This window comes from Geotrypetes seraphini, chromosome 13 (genome assembly GCF_902459505.1).
Source record: "Geotrypetes seraphini chromosome 13, aGeoSer1.1, whole genome shotgun sequence".
Classification (NCBI taxonomy): domain Eukaryota; kingdom Metazoa; phylum Chordata; class Amphibia; order Gymnophiona; family Dermophiidae; genus Geotrypetes; species Geotrypetes seraphini.
In genome coordinates, this window is record NC_047096.1 from 24,184,060 (window position 1) to 24,204,212 (window position 20,153).

At 43.0% G+C, this 20,153-nt stretch overlaps 1 protein-coding gene across 1 annotated transcript; it reads right to left on the reverse strand.

Moving 5' to 3' along the window:
* Nucleotides 1-9,301: 9,301 nt before the first annotated feature.
* Nucleotides 9,302-18,109, reverse strand: TTC36 (tetratricopeptide repeat domain 36). The gene is made up of 3 exons (XM_033917284.1): nucleotides 17,932-18,109; nucleotides 15,918-16,106; nucleotides 9,302-10,643 (listed from the first exon to the last, which is right to left on the reverse strand). The coding sequence occupies exons 1-3, from the start codon at nucleotides 18,038-18,040 to the stop codon at nucleotides 10,387-10,389; spliced, it is 555 nt and encodes a 184-aa protein (XP_033773175.1). The 5' UTR covers nucleotides 18,041-18,109; the 3' UTR covers nucleotides 9,302-10,386.
* Between the last annotated feature and the right edge of the window lie 2,044 nt (nucleotides 18,110-20,153).

The following is a 20,153-nucleotide window of genomic DNA, read 5'->3' on the forward strand; positions in this document are numbered from 1 at the left end:
GATTGCTACTATTTTGGAGTCTGGATAGGCCACAATCCTCTAGCTTGCCATTCAGCTTTTCCCCTTAAAGTGAAAAGCAAGATCTCGCTCCCCTTGCCTCTCTGCACCCCTCATAGCAGTATCTTAGCCTCTTAGCAGCATCTTGCTTCTCCTCTACCAGTCTTGTTTTTCAACATGACCCTAAAACTAGGACTTGTCAAAAATCTCCTTGCTGGAACTGGATAACTTGGCAGCTCTGGCTCAGCTTATTCAATCTTTACAGTTAAGTTTTTACGTTTAAGTGGGCGTACTACAAGAGCCAACTTTTCAAAATGATTGGGGGGTTCTCAACTTGCACAAATTACCAAGTCGATATACAGGAAATTAAAGCACACCCAGGGATGACTGGGTTAAAGAAATGCTACAGGTAGCACTGCAAGTCCCACCAACCTCTCTTCCTCCCCAACACCAACTCATTGCCACAGTTTACCATTCTACTCCCAACCCATCTATACCACAGTCACCCTATGCTTCCCAGTCTACCCTGCCCCATCTATACAACCCATATTCTCCCTCTCCCAATCAGTCCTCGATAGTCTCATGCGGTAAGGATTGGCCTAGTGGTAGAATTGCTGCCTCTGCACCTAAAGCAGTGTATCGCAAACAGTGTGCCATGGCGAGATTATGTGTGCCGCGAGACACCGGGGAGGCACCAGCTGACTGCCTACAGTATGTGCCTCTTACAATAAGAGGCACATCCTGTAGGCAGAGATCCAGCGCTTCTCCTCTACACCGGTGCCTCTTCTCTTCCACCCCTCAGCAGGAGAGGGGAGATAGAATAGAGATGTTTAAATACCTACGTGATGTAAATGCGCATGAGTCGAGTCTCTTTCATTTGAAAGGAAGCTTTGGAATGAGAAGGCATAGGATGAAGTTAAGAGGTGATAGGCTCTGGAGTAATCTATGGAAATACTTTTTTACGGAAAGGGTGGTAGATGCATGGAACACTCTTCTGGTAGAAGTGGTGGAGACAGAGGCTGTGTTTGAATTCAAGAAAGCCTGGGATAGTCATGTAGGTCTCTTAGAGAGAAGAAGAGATAACGGTTACTGCGGATAGGCAGACTGGATGGGCCATTTGGCCTTTTTCTGCCATCATGTTTCTATATTTTTATTGATATGATGATGCCACGCATGTACGTGACATCATCGCATTGACGTCTGCACATTTCAAGATGCCCTCAAGCCGCAGCCCCCTGTATAGAGTGCTGTGAGATACTGACCTAGAGGTCAGTGGGATTAAATCACAGGGCTGCTCCTAGTGATCCTGGGCATATCACTCAATCCTCTATTTTAAAAATGCAATATACAAGTCCCAGTCTCCTTCCTTTCTCTACCTAATGGTCACCAGGATGGTCTCAGGACTCAGAGATCTCCCATATGAGGAATGGCTGGTAAAATTGCAGCTATACTCACTCGAGGAACACAGAGAGAGGGGAGACATGATATATCTCACGGGCTGTATCGAGGTGGAAGAGGATATCTTCTTTTTCAAGGGTCCCTCGGCAACAAGAGGACATCCGTGGAAACTCAGGGGCGGGAAATTGCATGGTGACACCAGGAAATATTTCTTCACCGAAAGAGTAGTTGATCGCTGGAATAGTCTTCCACTACAGGTAATTTAGGCCAACAGCGTGCCTGATTTTAAGACAAAATGGGATCGTCACATGGGATCTCTTCACAGAGGAAGGTAGGGGAGGGTCATCGGTGTGGGCAAACTGGATGGGCCATGGCCCTTATCTGCCGTCAGTTTCTATGTTTCTATGTAACTTGTGCATACTACACACTTTCTTCTCTATCTCTAAACAACCCTCTCTTATTTCTCAGTCCCTTAAGAACATAAGAATTGCTGCTGCTGGATCAGACCAGTGGTCCATCATGCCCAGCAGTCCGCTCACACAGCGGCCCTCTGGTCAAACACCAGCGCCCTGACTGAGACTAGCCCTACCAGCATACGTCCTTGTTCAGCAGGAACTTGTCTAACTTCCCGCCTTAATGTCTTCTATCTTCTCTTATCATCTTATTCGGGTTTTCCCTTACTTCTTTCTCCCAATGTATAGTTTGACTTTTGATTCGGAGTAGGGTTCTTAATGAAACCTGTTCCCCTGGTCGGAAGAGACTCTCACTCCAAATTTCTTTTCGTAATCGTCTCACCAAGGGTTTTCCTCCTCAACATGAGAACACGTGTACAAATAAAAGTTTTCTTCACCCAATAAAAAAAAATTAACAAGTGAAACAGAAATCTGACTAAATTTAAATTTCAAAATTGCAACAATTTAATCTAAAGTGAACCCCTTTGCTCAGCAAAGAGGAAATTTCCTAAGTGAATACGACATTATTATATATTTAAAAAAAATATCTAATAACATATTATGCTTATCCTCTTATTTTGAGATTTTGGAAATCTCTTCATCATCATATTACCAAATTCTGGAACTCTTGTTGTTTGCCTCATCTGAAGATGCTATTCTCTACTTCAGCCCTAACTCATCCTGTCCCGAAGGGTCTACGTACTTTTTCTGAAGCGTGCCTTACTGTTGGGGAAGAAAGATGTACTGGTACATTGGCTGGATGCAACTCCTCCCACCATTTCACAATGGCGATCATTAATGATTACTCAATTGAAGATGGAATGTATGCAGTATATGCTATGCTTGCTCTCACGCCACTCCATGTCTATTTGATACATTTATTTATTTTTGGGGAGGGGGTGGTTTCTTTGTTGTTCAGAAAATTCTTGGTCTGTAATGTTTGTTGTTGAAGTTGTTCTTGAATGTGATATTGACCAATAAACAGTTTAGAAAATAAAATACTGGTATCTAATAAATGAAAATATGCATTTGTTTTGACTGTGTCATAACATTTGACTCACAGCATCAAAATAAATCTCACAATTTTCTTCACCATTTCCAAACCAAGAGTAAATCAGATAAGTAAAAATATTTTAACAGCTGTCTAAACCTAATCTAATCTAATCCTTAGGTTTGTATACCGCATCATCTCCACGTTCGTAGAGCTCGACGTGGTTTACAGTAGGAGAAATAGGAAGGAACTACAACAGAGGGTTAGAGGTAGAAGTGTGAAGAAAATTTAGAGGACTTGGGATGCCAAGATATAAGAGTTTCCTTGATTCCTAAGTTGGAGGGAGACTTACATTTTTTGAGAAAAGCCAGGTTTTCAGATGTTTGCGGAAAACTTGGAAAGAGCTCAAGTTCCGAAGAGGGGAGGTAAGGTTGTTCCAGAGCTCAGTGATTTTGAAGTGGAGGGAGGTCCCTAGCTTTCCTGTGTGGGAAATGCCTTTTAGCGAGGGGAAGGATAGTTTTAATTTGTGGGAGGATCTGGTGGTATTAGGGTTTGAGGAATTCCAAGAAAGAGGGATAAAGGGATAAACAGTTAAGAATTGGTTTCGTTTAGAATTTGATGCTTTGTGGTTTATTTTTTTTTATTTTACAGATATTCTGGGTTGGAATCAGTAGATGCAGGTGGGTATGAAAAAGTTTCTTCACAGCAAGTGCCATTAACTCTGTAATTCCTCTCTGCGTTGGGATAGTTCTTTCTTGATAGTTGTTGATCTTAAGTTGTAAATCCGGACCTTCTCCCTAACTAAAAAAAACTCAAAGGAAGCAAAACCTTATGTCACCCTGAAATTTGTATTTGTTTCTTTACTTTTGATTAGCTACCCCAGAGAAAAAAAACAGATCATTAAAATTTCCCTAAGCTTTTACCCACCCATAACTCAGATGATGGTAATAAAAGCTTAATTAACTTCAAGGAAAAAAAAGATATTTCAGTTATTAAAGGTTAGACTCCAAGATTTAGGATGAACAGTGCTTCTTAGAAATTTTACTAAGAGTTTTGGCTGAAGCTGAAAATTACTCTCTAAATTTCGGCAGGTCTCAAAACTCCAGGTGGGACGCTGAAAAGTGCCACAAAACCAATTACACCAAACAGACTGAAGTCAAAGAACCAACTGTCACCACTGCACAGCCTTTCTTTAAATGTCTAGACAGCACTGCTTATCACAGATAACTTGACGACAGTCAGAAGAAAAAAACCAACCCTCAATTTCACAATACTAGCCTTTTACACATATAGCCTCAGAAGCACAACTCAATAATAGTATCTCCCAAAAAATACTAACACCTGTCAAGCTACTATTGCTGGAACAATGGTAAACTACTTGGCAGCTAGGCTTCAATGCTAAAAAAATGCAAGATAATGCACCTGGGTAAGAGAAACCCGCGTAGAACTTATGTACTAAATGGTGAGACCTTGGTTAGGACCACGGCGGAACGCGACCTAGGGGTGATCATTAGTGAGGACATGAAGGTTGCCAATCAAGTGGAGAAGGCTTCCTCCAGGGCAAGACAAATGATGGGGTGTATCCGCAGAGGTTTCGTCAGCAGGAGACTTGAAGTTATGATGCCGTTGTACAGAGCCATGGTGAGGCCTCACTTGGAGTACTGTGTTCAGTTTTGGAGACCATACTACCGAAAGGACGTGCTGAGGATCGAGTCGGTTCAGCGAACGGCCACCAGGATGGTCTTGGGGCTCAAGGATCTCACGTATGAAGAAAGATTTAAAAAATTGCGGCTGTACTCACTTGAGGAAAGAAGAGAACGGGGAGATATGATTGAAACATATAAGTACATCACAGGACGCATCGAGTCAGAAGATGATATCTTCTGGCTCATGGGACCCTCGACCACCAGAGGGCATCTGCTGAAAATCAGGGGAGGGAAGTTTCATGGCGACTCCAGGAAGTACTTCTTCACCGAAAGAGTAGTGGATCATTGGAACAGACTCCCACTCCAGGTGATAAAGGCCAGCAGCGTGACGGATTTTAAGAGAAAATGGGATACTCACATGGGATCTTTAAGGGAGTAAATTCAGGGGAGGGGATACTTGGAGGGCTATAGACCTTTTCTGCTGCTTTTTTCTATGTTTCTATGTTTAAGCTATCATAGATTCAATACCACAGAGCACAAAACCCCACACAGTGTCTACAGAACCACTGTCTCACACAACTTCTCACAAGGTCAAGTTCACATGAACTCAATCAAAATTAACTACCTAAACATTTGTTTTTCAAAACTTTTCCTTTAATAAAAATCCTTTTTTCCAACACAAACACTAAAACCAAGCTCCCCTTCATAAGTAAAACCACCCAACTGAACTCTCTGGCAGTTTGGAAGTCTCCTGGAGAGAGAGCTATGTGGTCCACCATTCCACAGGTGACACGTGCAGCTCTGAATTCTTAAAGCTACAGAGACAGGCTAGTCTCTCATCAGATAACTCTAAACTACTACTACTACTACATACATTTGGGCTGCAAAAACCCTAGGGAACGGTACATTTTAGGGGGTGAAGAACTTATGTGCACAACGGAAGAGCGGGACTTGGGTGTGATTGTATGTGATGATCTTAAGGTGGCCAAACAGATTGGTTGCATAGGGAGAGGTATGGCCAGTAGGATAAAGGAGGTATGAATGCTTCTGTAAAGACTCTGGTGAGACCTCATTTAGAATATTGTGTAAAATTCTGGAGGCCAGACCTTCAAAAAGATATAAAAAGGATGGAGTTGGTCCAGAGGAAGGCTACTAAAAGGGTGTATGGTCTTCGTGATAAGGCGTATGGGGACAGACTTATAGATCTCAATCTGTATACTTTGGAGGAAAGGTGGGAGAGGGGAGATATGATAGAGACATTTAAATACGTAATATAAATGTGCATGAGTTGAGTCTCTTCCATTTGAAAGGAAACTCTGAAATGAGAGGTCATAGGATGAAGTTAAGAGGTGATAGGCTCCAGAGTAATCCGAGGAAATACTTTTTTACGGAAAGGGTGGTAGATGCGTGGAATAGTCTCCCGGATGAGATGGTGGAAACAGAGACTGTGTCTGAATTCAAGAGGGCCTGGGATAGGCACGTGGAATCTCTGAGAGAGAGGAAGAGATAATGGTTACTGTGGATGGGCAACTTGATGAACTCACAATGCAGGTGCACAGAGCCTTAGCCTATAGGAAGAAGAGATGCAAATGTTAAGAGCCTTAGCCAATAGGGAGAGGAGGAGATAGTGGATGCTGCGGATGGGAAGTCTAGATGGGCCATTTGGCCTTTATCTGCCATCATGTTTCTACTTATCACTTATATAGCGCTGAAAGGCGTACGCAGCACTGTACATTTTGACATTTAGAGACGGTCCCTGCTCAGAAGAGCTTATAATAGGATGTGGATTTTTCTCTCTTTTTTTCCCTGATAACTTTTAATTGAATTTTAATTATTTGTAACCACTGGTTACATTAATAACCCAAACATACACAAGATCCCATATATTGGTATACAGAAAGAGAAAGGTGGGTTTAGGGTCTCAGAAACCGTTTGGGATTCAGTGTATTCACTTTTTACCAAGACTGACTGGTTCTGAGCCTCAATCATCAACCCTTATAACCTCCTCCTCCTAGCGATACAAATTTTTTCTGCTTTTATTTAACTTTAATTGTTATTCATTTAGCAAGAAAAATTACTTATCTTAGTTGGTGGTGCTTTTTTGCTTCTGTAGGTAATCAACATCTGCCGGGTACCCTTGGATGCATATATATTTAGAAGCAGGCTTAAAATTTTTTGTATGTCTTTGTGATTTCACTTACCCCAACATTGACTAGTTAAATGTTACATCGAGAGTGCTAGGGAGGTAAAATTCCTAGATGTCATAAATTGCTTTAGAGCAACTGGTCCAGGAAGAGACAAGAGGGGGAGCTATTTTAGATTTTGTCCTTAATGGAATGCAAGGCATAGTACCGGAGTTAACTGTGTTGACTCCGCTGGGACACAGTGATAATAACGTGATCAAATTTGAGCTGATACCAGGAGTGACATCGCAAAAGAAATCTACTATAGAGGCATTTAATTTTTGAAAGGGTGACTTGATAAGATGAGGAAAATGGTTAAAAAGAAGCTAAAAGGATCAGTTGCAAAACATGGGTTCAGCCAAGGGAGATTTTGCCACACCAATTTGCTTGACTTCTTTGAAGATGTGAATAAAGGTGAGCTGGTTGATGTAGTGTATCTAGATTTTCAGAAAGCGCTGATAAAAGAAAGCATTGAGGAGCATCTAGAAAGGAATAAACTTATGATAATAAGCCAACATGACTTCTGCAAGGGAAGATCGTGCCTGACGAACTTATTGCACTTCTTCAAAGAAATTAACAAGCGGATGGACAAAGGGGACCCCCATAGACATCACTTCCAGATGGCGTAATAGGACAGGGTACGGTATTGGAGTTCAAGAAGGGATTGGACAATTTCCTGAAGGAAAAGGGGATAGAAGGGTATAGATAGAGGGTTACTATACAGATCCTGGACCTGATGGGCCACTGCGTGAGCGGACTGCTGGGCATGATGGACCCTTGGTCTGACCCAGCAGAGGCTGTGCTTATGTTCTTATAAAGTTCCTCATGAGAGGCTCCTGAGAAAATTAAAGAGTCATGAGATAGGTGGCAAAGTTCAGTTGTGGATTAGGAATTGGTTATTGGATATGAAGTAAAAGGGTAGGATTAAATGGTCATTTTTCTCTATGGAGGAGAGTAAACAGTGGAGTGCCACAGGGGTCTGTACTGGGACTGATGCTATTTAACTTATTTATAAATGATGTGGAAATTGGAACGATGAGTGAGGTGATTAAATTTGCAGATGACCTGTTCAAAGTTGTGAAACATTGCAGGCAGACCTTAGGAAATTGGAAGACCTGACGTCCAAGCGGCAGATGATATTTAATGTGGACAAATACAAAGTGATGCATTTTGGGAAGAATAGCCCGAATCACAGTTACCGGATGTTAGGGTCCACCTTGGGGGTTAGCACCCAAGAAAAGGATCTGGGTGTCATCGTAGTTAATTTGCACTCAAAAACAAGCTCATCCATTGCATTGATTAGCAAATTCTAAACTATCTACTTTAGTTTCACTATTGTTACAATTACCCATTCATAGCTTAATGAACTTTAAATAAATAACTCTCAATTTTAATTTTTTGTTGGTTTTGCAATTTCAATTATAATGTGCCACGAAAAACATTTGCTCCATGTAGTGTGTGACGGAGCTAAAAAAAAGTTTGAGACACACTGTTCTAACACCTCAAGAGGACCTGCATACCCTGCTCATTCCCAAGAACCTGCCCCTCAGACCACTTGAGCAAGTGCAAGGCCTCGCAGGAGAAAAACTCCCAGAACCATTATGCAGGACACACCAGGCTCCAATTATTCCCAGGACCTCTTATAGGATTCCCAAGATCTGATCCATCCATAAACTGCCTCCCCACCTCAGAACAAGGTGTAGCCACTCCCAGAACCCCCTGCACAAAACACAAGATCTTTCCACACATCACTCCTAGAATCCTTCTTAAGTCACACGAGGGTCAACCTTTTCGAGATTGCAAGCCATCCTCCCCCCCCCCCCAAAAAAAAAAAAAAGGTACAAGGACCAATTGCTCTCAGAAGCCCTTGCATGATGCACAATATCTTACAGCACAACCCCATTTCCCACGCAGAACACAGGAGACCCAGGTAAACCCCTCATGACACCCAAAGCCCAAGCACTCCCACAACTCCCTACAGCATGCACATGGTCTCACCAATTCCAGAATCCCCCTAGCAGAGCACGCAAGGCCCTGATCACATCGGAAAAACCTGCAGTCATGCTGGATCTACATCAGTTCTGCAGCGGGTCAGGCCTGGTGGTGGTTACTGCAGTGCTTTGCAGACAGAGCCCCTCCTCCTCCTCCCAATAAAGCAGCCTCAGTCAGGAGGTGCTTCACTAAGGTTTCAGCTGAGAAAGAAGCTTACCGAGCCGCTTTTCCATTCCTGTGCTGAGCCAGAAAAGCAGCTTCCTCAGGTACAGACCCATCCATTCTGATACATAAATAATGTAAGTGACACAGAGGGGGGAATCTGTCACCTGTGCCATCCCCTCCCACATCCCAAAATAAATGTCTGAAACTAATTTTTATATCCGCTGTCATCCTTGCAGATAAGCATTATGTCAGGGTTAATTTAAGGCTCCTGGAAGAAGTGTTTCTTCTTCTCCCCCCCCCCCCTCACCCCAAAATCTATTCTTCTATTAACAACCTTTTGAATACAACACTGTCTTGTTTGACAGAGGTTTAATCAGAACAAAAAAATTGTCCCATTAATTCGATATGATCCCCATATTATTTTCTGCTAAAAACTAACACGCCACAAAGACAAAAGAGACCAAAACAAAAGCAGATTAATTTATTTTATCTTGATTATTCTTTATGCAAAGTGCAGAAGAAGACAATTTAAAATACTGAATAACAGGAGCTGAAACTTGCTGTGCAAGGCATAATAATTGATTGGTTTCAGTATGCAGAATGCTTTGAATTAGTATTTACATAGCTGAGAGCCTGGAAACATCCAGAGACATCATCTATGTTCTTAGAGCTGCAAAATTATCCATTTCAGGAAGGAAACTTTTTGACGGTCCTGGATTTCTGTCAACCTCATCCTGATGCCCGCAGCACTGATTTTAGAGAATGTTGTAACAGTGGTTAGCATAGCTGGGTTTAAAAAAAGGTATGGACAAGTTGAAGGCGGAAACCCCCATAGTCTGCTATTGAGACAGACATGGGGGGAGCTACTGTTTGTCCTAGGATCAGTAAATATAGAATGGTGCTGCTATTTGGGTTTCTGCCAGGTACTTGTTAGAGAATGACAAGAGGACAAATTTTTTGCCGTGTCGGTAAGCCCTTTTCCTGCCCCATTCCTGCATGCTTTGTCCTCATCTGCCCAAGCCTCAAACACTTTAAAATCATAAGTGTTCGAGGCTTGTGCGGTTAAGGCAGAGCTTACAGGAATGGGGCAGGGACAAAACTCAAGGGGATGGGGAAATTGAGTTCCTGCGGGGACAGGGAAAAATTTGTCCCTGTGCCATTCTTAGTACTTGCGACTTGGATTGGCCACTGTTGGAAACAGGATACTGGGCCATTGGTTTGACCCAGTTTGGCTATATTTATGTTTTATGGACTACAACTACTAAACTAAACTAAACCTTGGGTTTATATACCGCACCATCTCCACGAATGCAGAGCTCGGCACGGTTTACAGGAAGAAGGATGAGAGAGGAACTACAGTGGAGAGATTAAAGAGTTAGGTGTAAAGGGGGAAGGTGAGAGGCCTAAGAGGGGGGAAGTGTTACAGTTTTGAGAATAGCCAGGTTTTTACTACACTGCTTTGGGTTGTAGGTTTAAAACTGGGCCTAGCCAAAAAGGTCTCACTCCTGGAATTGGTAACATGGCAGCTCAGTGTTCATCCAGGACAGGCCTTTTTAGTCCATTTACATGTCAGGGTTTCTTAGCTTTAGAATCATGCTTGTTAGCATTCTGTTACATAATGCTGCATATGGATTCATCAGCACCAGCTGATGCCTGGCAAATTCACTGCCCAGCTGTGCACCCCTTGCAAAGTCTTTCCTGGCAGCCTCTTCCTGATCCTGGAGCCGATAGATGAGCCCCCGTTGGACAAATGCCTGACATGCTGTGTGGCCCATCTCCGCACTCAGGTCAAGGGCTCTGTTTAGGTCCTGAATTGCACCTGAAAACCAAACAAGATACAACAAATTATATCACATCAGGATTGGTCAAATCAGGAGGGGGGGGGGGAATGAATGATCTTCCTTCCAAAATCACTAGAGAGGGAAACCTCCCATCCCCTAATCACTTCTGCCTAGATCCTTCTTTTTCCCATGCTAGAGGCCAGCCAAAATCAGTGGTTCTAGTTCCAGCTGAAACCAAAGCCGTAGCCGAAATCTGCCACTTGGATTGGGTTGGAACCAGAGCCAAAACAATTGTAGCCCCTGCCTCAAGCCCAGCCTCCTCCACCCCAACACAAAACTTTTTCTCAGGTCATCCACCATCTCTATCTTCTCTTTCCCCCCTGTAGGTCCTCGCCAGGACAACCTTTTAAAAGCCCTGGTGGTCCAGTGCAGAAGGATCCCGAGTAGCTCCTGTCTCCATTGGCTGCATCTGAAAATGATGCCATGACTGCTGTGAGAAGTTGCAGCCACTATTTTGTTACTGGGAATAGCATGAGCAGGAAGTTATTCCAGGACAAACTGCAACAATGCTGCCAATGAAATTATAGCACTACAAATATTACACCAGGCTCTATAAGACAAATACACCTACCACTATGAAACTAGAACAAGCTGGACTGTTCACATTCCTACACAAGAACTATATGCAAGTAGACTACGTCACCTCAGTCATACATGTAGAACAGGGACAAACCCTCACACCCAAAACCGATTAAGGGACTACAAATTAGAAACCAGCATCCAGGCAAAAAACTATATGCCGTACAATATGGGTAAAATGAAAGCAAATGCATTTTCATCTACATGCTACAAAATACAAAAATAGAGAAAATGCACTTTTGCCAAAGCTTATACACTTCTAGTCCTAACAAAAAAGCCAGTTAGCAGGTTTTTGTTTTTATGTTCTAGATTCTTTTCTACTTCCTGTGTCATTCTCATTTTTTAATTAGTGTATCCTATTTCTTCTTGTAATTATTTCTACTGTGCTACCAGATGTACTCAGTGCTGGGCTAGCATAGATCTTCCCTCTCATCTTTCTACATTTTTTTAAATTCTTTACTTATAGTTAGGCTTTATTCTTCATTTTCCCCTTCTCTCATTCTCCAGTCCTTGATCTCCCCCTTTTCATTTCTTATCGACTTACTAGGATTCTATCTCCCACTTTTACCTTCATCTCCATTTTGCCCAGCCCTCCCATTGTCCTATTTCTCTTTCCTTTTCCAGCTTATTCCCTTTTTTTCACCTACTTTGTAGCCCTCTTTTCTATCCTCTAGTCTATATACATCCCCTAGAAAACCCTCATCTACCTTCCTCTGACTCTTTCCTAGGTCCAGCTCTCTCTCTGTAACTCAACCTTTCCTGACATCTAAGCCTCTCTCATGCTCCCAATTTAGCTTCCCATTCCTATACTCTGTTGCTCCATAATCCCATCTCTTTTTACTACTTCCTAAGCCCTTTTGTCCCTGGATCCTTCACATCTCCACCTGTCCCCCCTTAATTCCCACCCTTCCTCTTATTCTCCCAACCACTACAAAACTCTTCCATTTCATCCCCCTTAAAGACTACCCACCTGCACACTAAATGCTCTTTCCTCCATTCTCATTCCCTTCTATTCATCCACTTACCAACCCGCTAGAAATGCTTCCCTCTCCCTCCAGAGGTGCATGCCTCTCTTCTCATCATTTCATGCCTGCATATTCTTCCACTCACACACTTCTCTTTTACTCTCTCTGGAGGCTTTTTCTTTCCTTTCTTACATAGCCACTTCTATTCTTTCTTGTACATCCCTACCCCCCATCCATTTGAGACTTCCCCAGAACCTGAGTGAAATGATCTTTTACTGCAGTGCAGCCTGCTTTGTTGGCAGTTAGAGAAGTGTTAATACATCTTCTCCTGCTGCCATAACACCATTCTTGCACAAAACGTTGAGAGATTTTGCAGCTCTTATCATGAGACTGGCCCTGCAGCAGCAACATTTCTGCGCCTATACAGGGGAAGAGAAAGGATCAGATCAACACCAATATAACCAGAGCAGTGAGCCATCAAACTGGCCTGGTGCTTATGATGCCTATGCTCTTTAGCCCTTGACCCCTCCCCCATGCCAGTTGAAATCCCAGCTCAGTCTCAACATAACCCTTTCTTTACTTGCTCCCTTTCCTCTTCTCTTCAACTAATTTGAGTTCCTACACTCCCTAAAATCTTCATCCTGATCTCCTCTCATTCCCTCTTAGCTTATCACCTGTTTACTGCTTCCTTGGCCTGGCACTTCTAACCATCTGGCAATTTGTTTTTGCCTCTGAGGTGACTACTTTCTCTCCCTCTATCCATTAAAAGATTAGGTTCTTACCTCTGCTAATCTTCTTTCTTGTAAATCCACACTTCATTCTGGGACCATTAGATTATTTCCGTCAACCCACCAGGATCTGTAGGAAGCCTCAAAACTTCAGAGGCTTTAACCCCTCCCCCTCATACCTCATCACTGTGCACGCTCCTCAGCTTACCAGTCAGTCTTAAAGCAGCCAGGAACATCTGCAGAGGATAATAACGAGAGAGGGGAATGGGATTAAATCAGTTCTGCTCATATTAAACAAAAGCAACAGTGAAAAATGAAATAACAGGTTATGAAACTTTGGAAACCTGAACGACAAAACAGTACTATAGGGAAACACAGCCTGCACTTTCAGAAGGGGGTGCCTGAAACATGTGCTGGCAGGAAACACTGCAGCCTGTACTTACTGTGACAAGTGCTGAATGAGAGAAACTGCAGACAGAGCTGAATAAGCTTACAGGGAGATCAAGTTTAAGTTTCAAGTTTATTGATTTTTAATATCCCGATCATAAAACAAATATCTGACTGGTTAACAATAAAAAAAAAAAATTAAAATAGGAGAGTAAGAACTAGTTATTGGTGTATTAGAAAAATTAGAGAAAACATATTAGACATATACTGACAAACATGACCGTGAGGATGAATGGGAGGGAAGGAAAAAGTTACATAATATTAGAAGAAATGAGATAGAGGGAAGGGATAGGACATGAAGGGTAAGGGTGCATGGTATAAAAGATATGCGCTGAAATAAAGGAGAGCTTTTAGGACAAAGATAAGTAAATATATAGATAAAGAAAAGATTAGGATTTGTCAAAGGCATCCTGAAATAGGAAAGTTTTAAGATTAGTTTTAAATTTTGGTAAATGAATTTCATCCCGGAGAAATTGAGGGAGAGAATTCCATAATGTGGGGGCTGTTATAGCAAAATTAGTTTTCCTTGTATAGTAGGATTCTTTTAGAGATGGAATGAAAAGGAGTTTTTGGTCCGTAGATCGTAAGGAACGGGGAGAACTTTGAGGTATTAATAATTTGTCGAGAAATAAGGGCAGATGGGAAAGTTTGATTTTAAAAGAGAGCAGTATGATTTTATAAATTATACGGTGTGTGACTGGGAGCCAATGAGCCTCTTTGAGAAGCGGGGTGACGTGTTCGAAGATCACTGGAAATCTGGATTTCAAGTCTTCTGACTGCCCCACCGGCCTGACCACCATGACCAGACATCTGCCACCTTCGGACACACCACGCAGACGCCTGGTGGAGAAACACAGTCTGACTCTGATCCTGGTTGCACCTCCACGGAACCACTCAGCCTGTGCCCTACCCACCTGGGGTGAGCAAGCGCCTAAGGGAACAGTCCCCGATCTGATGCAGGCTGTCCAGGGGGCTTACTGACAAGCAGGGAACCCCCCCCAGAAGCAGACTTTTTCCAAAGGTCTGCGATCTCCCGCAGTCAAGGATGTCTCCGCAGGGAACCTCCACAGTAAAAGGGCGAAAACCGTGAACGAAAAATACTGAAATACCACAAAATTAAACACGAGCAGAAAAGATAAGCTCCTACAGTCTGGCCTATAGGAAGAAGAACTGGTAAGCTGAGGAGCATGCACAATGATGAGGGGGGGGGAGAGGTTAAAGCCTCTAAAGTTTTGAGGCTTACTATAGATCTTGGCGGGTAGCCGGAAATAACCTACTGGTCCTGTAAAGTGGGACTGTGCAAGAACTTCTTGGTTCAGCTTAATGTATACAGAGCACCCTTGGTTCAGACAGCAGGTTTCCATTGGAGGAAGAAGGGGGGACATAAGAACATAAGAATTGCCGCCGCTGGGTCAGACCAGCGATCCATCGCGCCCAACAGTCTGCTCACGTGGCGGCCCCCAGGTCAAAGACCAGTGTTCTAAATGAGTCCAGCCTCACCTGCGTATGTTCCGGTTTAGCAGGAACTTGTCCAACTTTGTCTTGAATCCCTGGAGGGTGTTTTCCCCTACAACAGACTCCAGAAGAGCGTTCGATTTTTCCAACACTCTCTGGGTGAAGAAGAACTTCCTTATGTTTGTACAGAATCTATCCCCTTTCAACTTTAGAGTGTACTCTCATTCTTCCTACCTTGGAGAGGGTGAACAACCTGTCTTTATCTACTAAGTCTATTCCCTTCAGTATTTTGAATGTTTCGATCATGTCCCCTCACAGTCTCCTCTTTTCAAGGGAGAAGAGGTCCAGTTTCTCCAATCTTTCACTGTACGGCAACTCCTCCAGCCCATTACCCATTTTAGTCGCTCTTCTCTGGACCCTTTCGAGTAGTACTGTGTCCTTCATGTATAGCGACCAGTGCTGGACGCGGTACTCCAGGTGAGGGCACACTATGACCCGGTACAGCGGCATGATCACCTTTTCTGATCTGTTCATGATACATCAACTACTGGAGCAGCAGCCAGATGGATCTGTGGTGCCAGTCCAAGGCTGGCATAGAGAGATACTTGCTACGCCACAAAGCAGGGCAACAGTAGAGAGGGTGCAGGGTTCCTAGTTAGAAAAGGGCTGTGGCAAAACACTTTAGCGTGTGTAATGAGAGGAAAGTGAGGAACCTAAGGAGGAGTGACGCGAGGGTGAGAAAACAGATCTGAAATGGGAGTAACAGTCATCTTCTGATTATTACTTTGAAGTGCTTAAAGTTAGTTGTTTTTGCCCCCTCTATATAAACTCAAGTCTGTTTGGGTCATGGTGAAAAAAAAGTGCATTTCTTTCACCGAGTCCTGAAAAATGTTTGAAAATCACTCCTATGGATTATTTAATCTGGCAGTAGCTAATGTCCATCCCTGTAAAATACAGAATTGCCCACTGTGGAAGTGATCTTTGACAACTAAGCCAGGTCATGTGCAACAAAGAAAATTTGATACCAACTTCAGCAGTTGTCACCACTGTGTGTGCGCACTCCAGCTCGTTTACTTACCTGCTGTATCCCCTTGTAGGCGCAGTGCCTGTGCTCGGTTATTGTAGCCGGATGCTCTCTCTGGTAAGGTCTGGATAGCTTGGCTGAACTTCTCAATGGCCGTCGTAACATCTCCTGACTCGGCTGCTAATACGCCTTGTCGCTCCAGCTCTTTGGCATTAGCCAGCCGTTCAGAATCAAAATCTTTATCTGTTCCAAGGATCAAATTATACAAGATCACTATAAACTAAAGATCTAATCAAGCTGAACCCTGAAACACATATCCCTTAACCCTTCTGTGGAGAACTGAAGGACAAAACTCGTACAGGTGGGAGTTTAAAGTGAAACCCCTATTGACTATTGACAGTGAGCCAGAGGCTCTTTGTAAGGATGGGGATAAGAACACCCAGCACTGTCTCCATCTCAGATGGAGCTCTGTAACCAGCTAATGCTCACAACTTAAGTCTTCAAACGCTAAAGAGAATTAAAATTCAAAAGATATTATTGTGCCTAACCCATATTATGTTTCATATAAGGAACATTTGAAACAGAGGGCTAGATTCACTAACCTCACGAATCTGATCCGTTAGCTATCCAATTCGTGAGGTTGCCAGCTGCCCGATTCATGATGCGATTGCATGCAAATGGAGGCGAATGGAATCACGCCCCCAACCGACTGCACGGATCGCTGAACAGCGATCACGACGCATGCACAGACCAACTTCTTTGCCTGTAGATCAGTGGTCTCAAACTCGCAGCCTGGGGGCCACATGCGGCCCGCCAGGTATTATTTTGAGGCCCTCGGTATGTTTATCATAATCACAAAAGTAAAATAGAAGTTTCTTGATCATATGTCTCTTTAGCTATAAATTACAATATTATTATCAAGACTTAGCTAAAAGGAAAGATTTATAAATTATAAAGAGTTTTACCTCATGCAAAATTGTCATTTCTTGAATAAGATATTAACAATTTTTTTTCTGAGGCCCTCCAAGTACCTCCAAATCCAAAATAATGGCCCTGTAAAGGGTTTGAGTTTGAGACCACTGCTGTAGATGCTGCACATGCTTACAGAGCTTTTGAATTTTTTTTTTTTTACTTCACAAACCCGTAGTTTTAACCCACTTTAAACTCGCAGGTTAAAACCACGGGCTCGCACTGTGGGCAAGAGAGTCAGGTCAGAGAGCAGGGCGGCGAGTAGGGGCAGAGAGCAGGGCGGCAAGAGGAGAGTCGAGGCAGAGAGCAGGGTGGCAAGAGGAGAGCAGGGCGGCAAAGAGCAGGGCAGTCGGAAAGGACCTGGGCGACTGGTCCTCAGCAATCACTTATTTTTTGATCGGCCAGCCCAGTCGGTGTCCCTCATCTTTTTTAGTGAATCACTGACTACCTATATTTGCATGCCATTCCTTCTCATTTGCATGCGCGGATCGGGAGTAAGGTTAGTGAATCAGGTTGGGGTCGCTAAGTGATCGGGACACGATCGGTGTCCTTAGTGAATCTAGCCCAATGTTTTGTTTTTTTTCCTTTAACCCTTTATTTGGCATTGTTGCTCAGAAGCAACATGCGTCTTCTACGGCTTTTATGTGAGATCTGCATCTTCAAACGTCTGTTACTTGGCACTCTTGCTCTCATTAAGTAAAGCAGCCGTTTCGCCATCTGCCAATTAAAGTGTTAAAAACACAAAAGATTATCCCTCCTTCCAAGAACATTTGTTCTTGCTTCTGTATTGATAGTTACAGCTTCTGCCCATTAGCAGGAAGTGCCCAAAGAGCTCCATACTCCATAAAGAACAGGCAGAAAGGACAGGCTGCAAAAGGCAGGAAGGCGAAGATAACCCTGGGAAAGATTTAGAGTGGACACACTAGCAAGAGCTGTCCTTCCATGACATAAAGAGTTAGTAAATTTAAGTATATTTCCAGGGGAAGGGGGGATAAAGCAAAACATGTCACTCCAGCAGACTTTGACCTATACACAATGCAGTATCAAAAAGTTCAGTTTATTTCTCAAATACCTTTACACAAAAAAAAGAGCCACTCACCATTATCCTGGACCTGCTCTTCATTATCATCCAGTCCAGGAATATCCCCAAATGGTGTGGTGGGGTTGAAAATAGTTTGTAGCACTGCCTGGTCATTGGGTGTTGCCATCCTTTCTACTGCAGACACAGAACCAGCTCTCTCAGATCTTCAGATATGTGGCAGATCTCTTGCAATTCCAGGCAAAAGTCAGGAGGGCGGTTCCTATAGCAGCCAATAGAACAGGGGGTGGAAACAACAGCATTGACTTAGGACTAGTTTACCCATGCCTGGTCTATGCTAGCCCTGACCCAGTCATGTGTCATCTGGTTCCAATTAACAAGAAAAAGTGAGACTGCAGTGAAATTCCAAATTTCAGGAGGAGCAAATTGCCATTTGGAAATTTGCTTTTCTGCAGATGATATGAAAATATGCAGAGTAACATCAGAGGGAGTAAATACAGTGAGAGAAATTTAAAATATTCCAAAAATGCTCAATAAAAAGGTACAGCAACTACTTGTACACTTTAATAATAGAATAAAAAGGAAATTTAAGATGTAGAAATCCAAGGGCTAAATAACTCTAGAGCAGACATGGGCATCTCCGGTCCTCAAGGCCCGGAATCCAATTGGGTTTTCAGGATTTTCCCAATGAATATGCATGAGATCTATTTGCATGCACTGCTTTCAATGCATATTCATTGGGGAAATCCTGAAAACCCGATTGGATTCCGACCCTCGAGGACTGGAGTTGCCCATGTCTGCTCTAGAGGTTAAGAGCTACCAGTCACAGAACTGGAAGCAGACCGGCCATTAGTTCTGATTATAAAGTAGCCAGTCAATGTGGCAAAGCAGTTTCAGGTAAGTATGAAGGGGGTACTGAAGAGTTCTCAGCCCAACCAACTTCTTAAATTCTGAGTGTTATTTTACAACTCTAGCTGAAAAGAGTGTTTTTTTTGTTTTGCAAAGTGCCAATTTGCAGAATCGTATTGCTATGTTTTGACATTGTTTCTGAACATTGATTGTAACACGTCGACAAAAAGTGTGGAAATCCAAGCCTTCATGAAGTTCCTATTCCTGCAGAAGAAAATGTCAAAGGAAATCCATGAATGTATGATGCAAACATTGAGTGACAAATGCCCATCATACTCCACAGTGAAGAAGTGGTGTACAAACTTTCAGCGTGAAGATTTCGAGACCGAAGATGCAGCAAGGTCTGGGAGGCCTCAAATGATGTTAACTCCTGAAATTGTTGACCATGTCCATGACCTGATTTTGGCAGATCAGTGAATATCAGGTAAAACAATTGTTGAGATACTATAGATATGAAGGGCATTCAATAATTTATCTACCTGAGTATGAAAGAAATTAGCATGTGTGTTGAAACAAGTCTATGCATGTTGTGATATGTCTCAAGGTTACTCATGCACAGTTGTGGTTCAGTGCAAGTCTAACATTCCAAGCAACAGGATGTCAGGAGAGTCCTCGTGCGAATCAAGTAAGAAACTGCTAGATTTGGAGCACCCTTCAGTGATAGAATTTCTCACAAAACTATTACTACTACTATTTATCACTTATATAGCACTAAAAGGCATGCACAGTGCTGTACATTTTGACATTTAATAGACAGCCCCTGCTCAGAAGAATCTAACTTGGACAAACAGACAGACATGGAAGTGAGCCTTGAAGATGTACCAGGCAGATAGAAAAACTAAAAACTGACAAATCCCCAGGTCTGGACTGAATCCATCCAAGGGTTCTAAAGGAATTAAAGGAGGAGATAGCAGAACTACTGCAGCAAATTTGCAATCTATCCCTGAAACAGGCATGATTCCGGAGGACTGGAAGATAGCCAACGTTACGCCCATCTTTAAAAAGGGATCAAGAGGTGACCCGGGAAACTACAGACCGGTGAGTCTGACCTCGGTTCCGGGGAAAATGGCGGAAGCACTGATAAAAGAAAACATCAATGAACATTTTGAAAGAAACGAACTTCTGATAACCAGCCAACATGGTTTCTGCAAGAGGAGATCGTGCCTAACTTATTGCACTTCTTCGAAGGAATTAACAAACGGATGGACAAAGGAGACCCCATAGACATCATATATCTAGATTTCCAAAAAGCCTTTGACAAGGTGCCCCATGAACGCCTACTCCGGAAACTGAAGAACCATGGGGTGGAAGGAGACGTACATAGATGGATCAGAAACTGGTTGGCAGGTAGGAAACAGAGGGTAGGAGTGAAG

Bases quoted from the DNA above. Each gene is read 5' to 3' on its own strand.
- TTC36 (XM_033917284.1), bottom strand. From the start codon at position 18,040: ATGGCAACACCCAATGACCAGGCAGTGCTACAAACTATTTTCAACCCC. The intron at 16,107-17,931 runs GTGAGTGGCTCT...TCCTTGGAACAG, and splicing joins AGAGCAGGTCCAGGATAATG to ATAAAGATTTTGATTCTGAA. The intron at 10,644-15,917 runs GTAAGTAAACGA...TTTGGTTTTCAG, and splicing joins CCTACAAGGGGATACAGCAG to GTGCAATTCAGGACCTAAAC.